Here is a 10,000-nt window from a genome sequence, read left to right on the forward strand (position 1 = left end):
AACGAATACAATAAATATGTATATTATCGCATTCATTATTAAATAATTCCGAGTGCAATTGTACTTAATAATAGAATAATACGAATAAAAAATGTACCTACTGATAATAAATACATTACGTACATTATTTTTATAAAAGAACACCAATGACTGGTCATTTCGATTAAAGGAGACACACGTACTACTATCGGTTAATTACTTTTTAATAAAATATGCACTTAACTTTAAAATAAGAACTCGGAAGCACAATTTTAAAATAAACAAAAAGCACGTGGAAAACTTGATAAACAAATTGAGAGGGAAAATGATCAATAATTTTCAATATTGATTTTTTTTTTCTCTTTTAAATTTGCATTTCATGACTCTTGCAATGAAGGAAAATATATGTAAACAAATGGTATCTTTTGACGTAATATTAGTCCTATGTATGTGTATATTGTTGACACCGAGTGTCAAAAACCTTATATTTATGTAAAATTCATATATTTACATAATTACGCACAAAGTCATTTATGTAATTTATTATTTTATTTGTTTAGTTTTTATATTTCAAAGTTTTTACACTAATAAACCGTTATTTATTTCAATTTAAATGTGGCCAGTTAATGAATCAGTTAGTGCGATTATACTTAAGTACATTTAAGTACAAACTGCGTAAACTTTTAGAATGCCAGACATAGATAAAGAACGAAAACAATATTTCATAATTAACAGGCCAAGGCGACTATGTGATTAGCTATACTGGGTTCTTTACTAGACCATAGACCTTGAAATAGGTTATAATTTCATTTTTGAACTGAATTACAGTATAGTCTTTGAACTAGACTATAGTTTAGACAATACTATTGTCTAGTGTTTTACTAAATTCTAGTCTAGTAAGATTATATTATTAGTCTATGAACTAGCCTCTAGTATAGTCTACTTCATAGACTATAGTCCAGTCTAGACTATAGCCTCGTCTATGAATTATACTATACTATAGACTATAGTCTATTCTATGAACTAGACTATAGTCCAGTCTATGGACTAGCCGCTAGTATAGTCTACTTTATAGACTATAGTATAGTCTACTTTATAGACTATAGTCTAGTCTGCTTTATAGACTATAGTCCAGTCTATAAATAGACTATAGTCTAGTCTTTAAATAGACTATAGTCTATTCTATGAACTAGACTATAGTCTATTCTATGAACTAGACTATAGTCCAGTCTATGAACTAGACTATAGTCCAGTCTATGAACTAGACTGTAGCCTAAATAGTCCAGTCTATGAACTAGACTGTAGCCTAAATAGACTGTAGTCTATTCTAGGAACTTGACTATAGTCCAGTCTATGAACTAGCCTCAAGTCCAGTCTATGAACTAGACTATAGCCTAGTCTATGAACTAGACTATAGTCCAGTGTATGGTTCAGTCTGTGAACTAGACTATAGCCCAATCTATGAACTAGACTATAGTCCATCCTGTGATCTAGCCTATAGTCTATTCTATGAACTATTTTATGAACCAGACAATAGTCTATACTATGAACTACATATAGTATATTCCATGAACTAAACCTTAGTCTATTTTATGAGCTAGATTAGACTATAATAGTCCATTCTATGATAGATCTTTACAAAAGTACTATGCTAATGAGGATCTAGATATCTTCAGTTTAGATTCAAGAGTTCAATAAATTTACTCAAAAATGTGTTCTATGCTTAAACAAATCTATAATGTCTAGCGATAATACCGTTTAGTGATCAGTAGTACCGACAATGTATTAAGTATAAAATGAGAATGTATAACAATTCCGTTTTATTTTTGTAGTTCAATTATTACATTATAAAGTGAGAACAAAGTCTACATAAACAGATCTTGAAAATGTGTGTTTTTTTAATCAGTTAATTCTGTTATAATAGAACCAGCAAACATTTTAATACTATAAACATAAAAAAGGGCGATAGTTTATTATAAAAGTTAATCCAAAACTTTAAAATGGGAATGAAAAAAAAAAAAACGATTCTGTTATTAATTCACAGTAGTTTTATAAATTTTAGAAAACTTTGATGGGCACTAAATACAAATTGATCTGGTTAATTTCAGATAACTGCAATTTCCTCAAAGTCATTCTATGAAATCATACCTATCATGTTTGTTGGGTTATCTGATTGCACTTGTATTGTCTGTTGTACTTGGTTTAGTTTTAATAATACTCCCTGATAATTTGTTTGTTTGGGGAATACTGCCACTGCTCACTGCTTAATCGGTTGATATTTACATTGTGTAAACCACTGAGGACAATTGCGATCAGTTTCATTTTGTATTTCAATGTGAAAACATATGCCAAGTATTGATCTGTTGGTTTTTAAACAAAATATTATAATTTATTAAAAAATATATTAAAAAAAAAGTGTTTAAACAAAGAATAAGTAAATTATTAATTAAAACTATAAAGAAATATGGTGGAAAAACAATTGGATAGAAAAATTGCTTCCCCTGAAAAATGTGCTCAAAGTGGTAAGTTCATAAAAGTACCTAATATATAAAGAAACATGTTTTATTTATTATTTAAATTTGATATAATGGAATTTTTTTTTTTATTATTATTTAATAATAATTAAGCTGGCTTGAAATTTTATTGAAACCTTAAGAATCGTGATCAAAAAAAAATGTTCTATAGAATGTTTTCCAAAAAGTACAGATTAGTTGTAGAATGATAACCAATAATTTAGTGTTTTTGAAACAGCTGATGGCAAACAAAGTAATAATCCAAAAAGTTTATCCCTGTTCCTATTTTCAGATTTTGCCATAGACTAATATTCGGTATAAATCAGAAAAACTATGAAATATAATGATATTTTAATACGGAAACAATTTATTGTAAAAACTAACAATCTGGTATAATCTAAAATAAAGTATTTATATCGATACTTGTTGCTTGTTATATACTTGTACGATATTTCCTGGAAAAGTACATTAAATAAGGCTATTAACTTTATCAATTGATCTTATAAAAATACTTTAAGAAAACCCTTATGTATTAAGACCAATTAGATATTGATAATTGCTATCGTTTTCCGGTCAACCCTTTTCTCCATATAATAAAAGAAATTGCTTAAAACTGGTTTAATTTCATTATTCTTGAAGCGTGAAAAACGCAGTTAAATAGTTAGTTACATTTTAGATCAGTTCCAGTTCTGTTCCATTTGAGTTCCGGTTTAAGTTCCAATTAGTTCTATTTAAGACCTAGTAAAGTTATAGTTCAGTTCTACTTTAGTTCTAGTTCAGTTCAGTTCTAATTCAGTTCTAGTTCAGTTCTAGTTCACTTCTAGCTCAGTTCTGGTTTAGTTCTAGTTCAGTTCTTCTTCAGTTCTAATTCTAGTTTAGTTCAGTTCTAGTTCAATTCTAATTCTTTTCTAGTCCAGTTCTAGTTCAGTTCTAGTTCAGTTCTAGTTCAGTTCTAGTTCAGTTCTAGTTCAGTTCTAGTTCAGTTCTAGTTCAGTTCTAGTTCTAGTTCAGTTCTAGTTCAGTTCTAGTTCAGTTCTAGTTCAGTTCTAGTTCAGTTCTAGTTCAGTTCTAGTTCAGTTCTAGTTCAGTTCTAGTTCAGTTCTAGTTCAGTTCTAGTTCAGTTCTAGTTCAGTTCTAGTTCAGTTCTAGTTCAGTTCTAGTTCAGTTCTTGTTCAGTTCTAGTTCAGTTCTAGTTCAGTTCTAGTTCAGTTCTTGTTCAGTTCTAGTTCAGTTCTAATTCTGTTCTAGTCCAGTTCTAGTTCAGTTCTAGTTCAGTTCTAGTTCAGTTCTAGTTCAGTTCTAGTTCAGTTCTAGTTCAGTTCTAGTTCAGTTCTGGTTCAGTTCTAGTTCAGTTTTAGTTCAGTTCTAGTTCAGTTCTAGTTCAGTTCTGGTTCAGTTCTAGTTCAGTTCTAGTTCAGTTCTAGTTCAGTTCTAGTTCAGTTCTAGTTCAGTTCTAGTTCAGTTCTAGTTCAGTTCTAGTTCAGTTCTTGTTCAGTTCTAGTTCAATTCTAATTCTTTTCTAGTCCAGTTCTAGTTCAGTTCTAGTTCAGTTCTAGTTCAGTTCTAGTTCAGTTCTAGTTCAGTTCTAGTTCAGTTCTAGTTCAGTTCTAGTTCAGTTCTAGTTCAGTTCTAGTTCAGTTCTAGTTCAGTTCTAGTTCAGTTCTAGTTCAGTTCTAGTTCAGTTCTAGTTCAGTTCTAGTTCAGTTCTAGTTCAGTTCTAGTTCAGTTCTAGTTCAGTTCTAGTTCAGTTCTAGTTCAGTTCTAGTTCAGTTCTTGTTCAGTTCTAGTTCAATTCTAATTCTTTTCTAGTCCAGTTCTAGTTCAGTTCTAGTTCAGTTCTAGTTCAGTTCTAGTTCAGTTCTAGTTCAGTTCTAGTTCAGTTCTAGGTTCAGTTCTAGTTCAGTTCTAGTTCAGTTCTAGTTCAGTTCTAGTTCAGTTCTAGTTCAGTTCTAGTTCAGTTCTAGTTCAGTTCTAGTTCAGTTCTAGTTCAGTTCTAGTTCAGTTTCTAGTTCAGTTCTAGTTCAGTTCTAGTTCAGTTCTAGTTCAGTTCTAGTTCAGTTCTAGTTCGTTCTAGTTCAGTTCTAGTTCAGTTCTAGTTCAGTTCTAGTTCAGTTCTAGTTCAGTTCTAGTTCAGGTTCTAGTTCAGTTCTAGTTCTAGTTCAGTTCTAGTTCAGTTCTAGTTCAGTTCTAGTTCACTTCTAGTTTAGTTATCTAGTTCAGTTCTAGTTCAGTTCTAGTTCAGTTCTAGTTCAGTTCTAGTTCAGTTCTAGTTCAGTTCTAGTTCAGTTCTAGTTTAGTTCTAGTTAAGTTCTAGTTCAGTTCTAGTTCAGTTCTAGTTCAGTTCTAGTTAAGTTCTAGTTCAGTTCTAGTTCAGTTCTAGTTCAGTTCTGGTTCAGTTCTAGTTCAGTTTTAGTTCAGTTCTAGTTCAGTTCTAGTTCAGTTCTGGTTCAGTTCTAGTTCAGTTCTAGTTCAGTTCTAGTTCAGTTCTAGTTCAGTTCTAGTTCAGTTCTAGTTCAGTTCTAGTTCAGTTCTAGTTCAGTTCTAGTTCAGTTCTAGTTCAGTTCTAGTTCAGTTCTAGTTCAGTTCTAGTTCAGTTCTAGTTCAGTTCTAGTTCAGTTCTAGTTCAGTTCTAGTTCAGTTCTAGTTCAGTTCTAGTTCAGTTCTAGTTCAGTTCTAGTTCAGTTCTGATTCAGTTCTAGTTCTATTTCAGTTCTAGTTCAGTTCGATTTCATATCAGTCGCAAAATTATTAGGAACAGGTAAATATTATAAATAAATAAATTTCTAATCACTTTTGTAATCAGTCTTAAAATAATCTATAAATAATTTGTACCTACATATGTCTAGAAATGTAATAATAATGGTAATTTATAGATAACCCATTTATAGAGTAATGAAATGTTGATGAAAGGTTATCTACCATTTAAACAAATTGAAATTATCGTCATAAGAAGTTTATCAGAAATTTACATAAAATCTATATGGCTAAAACCCCAGCAAATTAATCAGGTTTATAACCTGATCTCAGAAATGAGAGATATTTTTTTCAGACTTTTTTTTAATATTAATATAATATTAACATTAGATGCCGATTAAATTTGTTAACAATTACTTTTCTGAATTAATATCGGCTCTTATAGAAGTAAAAAATTTTTGCAATATTAGTTTACAAATACATACAATTCACATGATACATCTAAAATACATTCCTTAAGGTTTAAACAAATATTAAGAATAAGTGTCTTATTCAGAATAAGTTATTCTTACGGCACTTAATACAATCTTTATAAAGAAATAATTTAATAATAATTTCTTATAACTCATAACTCACACTCTGTCTCTTTGTATTTCCTTCCCTTCTTTAGAATCATCTATAATGCTAAACGATCAAACAATTGAATTAAATTTTGTGCGCAACCGTTTGGAAACATTTCAAACCACCGTATTGCGTGACGTACAGAAACGTATGTCGGGCATGATAGACGAGGTCATGCAAGAACTTCGACAACATGAACTGCAAACAAATGAATTTCGTAATTTTGCTACACCACAAATGTTGCACAATCATCTTAACATATCAAACACCTGGAGTAATCGTATAAGAACTGAAACTAATAGTCCAAAATCGGTTAAAAGCACAGAAAAGGAAGTTTCCAATGAGGATGACGTTAACGTCACAAATACAACTGCTAGTGCAACTGATACAGATTCTTCTAGCAGTGGAAATAAGAGAAGATCCAAATCGAAAAAATATCATGCATTGCCTGAAAAGATATTCGTTATGCGTGAATCATTTTTGACGGCCCTCTTAGAGGTCGATCATATGAAGACAATATATCATATATTTTATATAATATTTTTGGTCTTTTTACTGAACAATATCACTTATGAGTATTTGGCTAAAGGAAGGTGAGTGTTTAGAATCATTATCAATTCTAATTCAATATTAGATCAGCTCTAGTTCTGTTCCATTTCAGTTCTAGTTTAGTTCAAGTTAATTTTAGTTCAGTTTAGATCAGTTCTAGTTCATTGCTAGTTCTCTTTTAGTTCAGTTCTTTTCCAGTTCTATTTCAGTTGTAGATCTGTTCTATTTCAGTTGTAGATCAGTTCTAGTTCAGTTCTAGTTCAGTTCTAGTTTAGTTCTGTTCTAGTTCTGGTCTAGTTCTGTTCTAGTTCTGTTCTATTCTGTTCTAGTTCTGTTCTAGTTCTGTTCTAGTTCTGTTCTAGTTCTGTTCTAGTTCTCTTCTAGTTCTGTTCTAGTTCTGTTCTAGTTCTGTTCTAGTTCTGTTCTAGTTCTGTTCTAGTTCTGTTCTAGTTCTAGTTCTGTTCTAGTTCTGTTCTAGTTCTGTTCTAGTGCTGTTCTAGTTCTGTTCTAGTTCTATTCTAGTTCTGTTCTAGTTCTGTTCTAGTCCTGTTCTAGTTCTGTTCTAGTTCTGTTCTAGTTCTGTTCTAGTTCTGTTCTAGTCCTGTTCTAATTCTGTTCTAGTTCTGTTCTAGTTCTGTTCTAGTTCTGTTCTAGTTCTGTTCTAGTTCTGTTCTAGTTCTGTTCTATTTCTGTTCTAGTTCTGTTCTAGTTCTATTCTAGTTCTATTCTAGTTCTGTTCTAGTTCTGTTCTAGTTCTGTTCTAGTTTTGTTCTAGTTTTGTTCTAGTTCTATTCTAGTTCTATTCTAGTTCTATTCTAGTTCTGTTCTAGTTCTGTTCTATTTCTGTTCTAGTTCTGTTCTAGTTCTGTTCTAGTTCTGTTCTAGTTCTGTTCTAGTTCTGTTCTAGTTCCGTTCTAGTTCTGTTCTAGTTCTGTTCTAATTCTGTTCTAGTTCTGTTCTAGTTCTGTTCTAGTTCTGTTCTAGTTCTGTTCTAGTTCTGTTCTAGTTCTGTTCTAGTTCTGTTCTAGATCTGTTCTAGTTCTGTTCTAGTTCTGTTCTAGTTCTGTTCTAGTTCTGTTCTAGTTCTGTTCTAGTTCTGTTCTAGTTCTGTTCTAGTTCTGTTCTAGTTCTAGTTCTGTTCTAGTTCTGTTCTAGTTCTGTTCTAGTTCTGTTCTAGTTCTGTTCTAGTTCTGTTCTAGTTCTGTTCTAGTTCTGTTCTAGTTCTATTCTAGTTCTGTTCTAGTTCTGTTCTAGTCCTGTTCTAGTTCTGTTCTAGTTCTGTTCTAGTTCTGTTCTAGTCCTGTTCTAGTTCTGTTCTAGTTCTGTTCTAGTTCTGTTCTAGTTCTGTTCTAGTTCTGTTCTAGTTCTATTCTAGTTCTATTCTAGTTCTGTTCTAGTTCTGTTCTAGTTCTGTTCTAGTTTTGTTCTAGTTTTGTTCTAGTTCTATTATAGTTCTATTCTAGTTCTGTTCTAGTTCTGTTCTATTTCTGTTCTAGTTCTGTTCTAGTTCTGTTCTAGTTCTGTTCTAGTTCTGTTCTAGTTCTGTTCTAGTTCTGTTCTAGTTCTGTTCTAATTCTGTTCTAGTTCTGTTCTAGTTCTGTTCTAGTTCTGTTCTAGTTCTGTTCTAGTTCTGTTCTAGATCTGTTCTAGTTCTGTTCTAGTTCTGTTCTAGTTCTGTTCTTGTTCTGTTCTAGTTCTGTTCTAGTTCAGTTCCAGTTCAGTTCTAGTTTAGTTCTGTTCTATTTCTGTTCTAGTTCTGTTCTGCTCTAGTTCAGTTCTAGTTCTGTTCTAGTTCTGTTCTAGTTCTGTTCTAGTTCTGTTCTAGGTCTGTTCTAGTTCTGTTCTAGTTCTGTTCTTGTTCTGTTCTAGTTCTGTTCTAGTTCTGTTCTAGTTCTGTTCTAGTTCTGTTCTAGTTCTGTTCTAGTTCTGTTCTTGTTCTGTTCTAGTTCTGTTCTGTTCCAGTTCTGTTCTAGTTCTGTTCTAGTTCTGTTCTGTTCCAGTTCTGTTCTAGTTCTGTTCTAGTTCTGTTCTAGTTCTGTTCTAGTTCTGTTCTAGTTCTGTTCTAGTTCTGTTCTAGTTCTGTTCTAGTTCTGTTCTAGTTCTGTTCTAGTTCTGTTCTAGTTCTGTTCTAGTTCTGTTCTAGTTCTGTTCTAGTTCTGTTCTAGTTCTGTTCTAGTTCTGTTCTAGTTCTGTTCTAGTTCTGTTCTAATTCTGTTCTAGTTCTTTTCTATTTCTATTCTAGTTCTGTTCTAGTTCATTTGCAGATTAAAAATTATCGAGTTCTAACTTTTTGTCTATTTTGTATTTTTAGCATAAGCTTTGGAATAGGTACTTTCAAAACCAGCTTTGATAAAATACATCTAGTTGCTGGTATTTGGATGCTACAACACATTTTCGTCTTCAGCATTTATTATTCCCTCAAAGGCTGGCAGCAAGTGAGAATGAAATTGGACCGACACAGTAAGTATTATACGGTAACCTATAACATATTAATACTCATAATATTTCGCTATCTTTTTAGAAAACCTTCAACATTTATGGTCCCTTTCCTGCCTATTTACCTATATAACTGCCCAATTAGTATTTGCCTATGTGCCCACAAAATTATGCCTATATTTAGATCTACCTTTCGCTACGTCTTCCGTCCTGCTGCCGGAAACTGTGAGATTATTAATGAAAATGCACTCTTTTGTGAGAAGTGTAGCGCCACGAGTTCTAGCCGGAAAATTAAAAGCTGAGGAGCAGTCAGGAACACAAATTAATTTTCCAGCATTTAACAAGTATCTGTATTATTTATTTGCTCCCACTCTATTATACCGAGATGAATATCCACGCACCTCTACGATCAGATGGAAATTTGCTTTGGCCCGTTTCTTAGAAGTGGTAGCTGTGGCCTTTCTCTATAGTTATATCCATGAACGTCATATTACCCAACATTTTGGTAATTTTGGTGTGGAAGAACTTAATGCTGCCTCCATTACTATCAAATTATTTGGCATGTTAATGCCAAGCATTATAATCTTCTTGGCTGGTTTCTATATGATTTTACATGCTTGGCTTAATTTTACGGCAGAGATAATGCGTTTTGGCGATCGTATGTTTTATAAGGACTGGTGGACTGCTAGTAATTATGAGGGCTACTATCGCAATTGGAATGTGGTGGTTCATGACTGGTTATATGAATATATCTACAAGGATTTCTATAATCACATCTTTAAGGGTTCCAAAGCCCTATCATCGTTAACGGTGTTTGCCATATCAGCGGTTTTCCATGAATATATATTGGGCTATGCTTTGCAAGTTTGCTTTCCCGTCATTTTTGTTTTGTTTGGTATAATAGGTGTGGCTATGATATTTATAACCCGTTATATTCCGAAAAATTTGGGAAATATTTTCCTGTGGTTTAGTTTAATATATGGCAATTGTATGATGATTTCTTTGTATAGCATGGAGTATTATACACGTTTTAATTGTCCTAAAGAGTTTAATAGTTGGAGTGATTATTTAGTGCCTCATTTATGGAGTTGTTATTTTAAGTGAGATTATTATTTTAATAAGAAGTTTGTGATACTTTATATTATTTAAGTATATGCTAAATTGGATTAGATTTTAAGTTTTTTTTTTATACAATTTGATTAAAGCGT

At 32.0% G+C, this 10,000-nt stretch overlaps 1 protein-coding gene across 1 annotated transcript in view; it reads left to right on the forward strand.

Annotated features, from left to right (window-relative positions):
- The first annotated feature begins 2,257 nt into the window (after positions 1–2,257).
- Positions 2,258–10,000, forward strand: part of LOC119613698 (sterol O-acyltransferase 1) — a 7,756-nt gene continuing 13 nt past the window's right edge. The window contains exons 1-4 of the mRNA XM_037969729.1: positions 2,258–2,501; positions 5,857–6,400; positions 8,668–8,816; positions 8,878–10,000. The exon at positions 8,878–10,000 is cut by the window's right edge and continues 13 nt beyond it. Of these exons, the coding sequence (XP_037825657.1) occupies positions 2,444–2,501; positions 5,857–6,400; positions 8,668–8,816; positions 8,878–9,896 (1,770 nt within the window). The 5' untranslated portion in view covers positions 2,258–2,443 and the 3' untranslated portion in view covers positions 9,897–10,000. The remainder of the gene's footprint in view (positions 2,502–5,856; positions 6,401–8,667; positions 8,817–8,877) is intronic.

The sequence above is a fragment of the Lucilia sericata genome, unplaced genomic scaffold (assembly GCF_015586225.1).
Source record: "Lucilia sericata isolate MDLA Ls3-8-SP2 unplaced genomic scaffold, ASM1558622v1 Contig002251F_arrow, whole genome shotgun sequence".
In the NCBI taxonomy this organism is placed as follows: Eukaryota; Metazoa; Arthropoda; class Insecta; order Diptera; family Calliphoridae; genus Lucilia; species Lucilia sericata.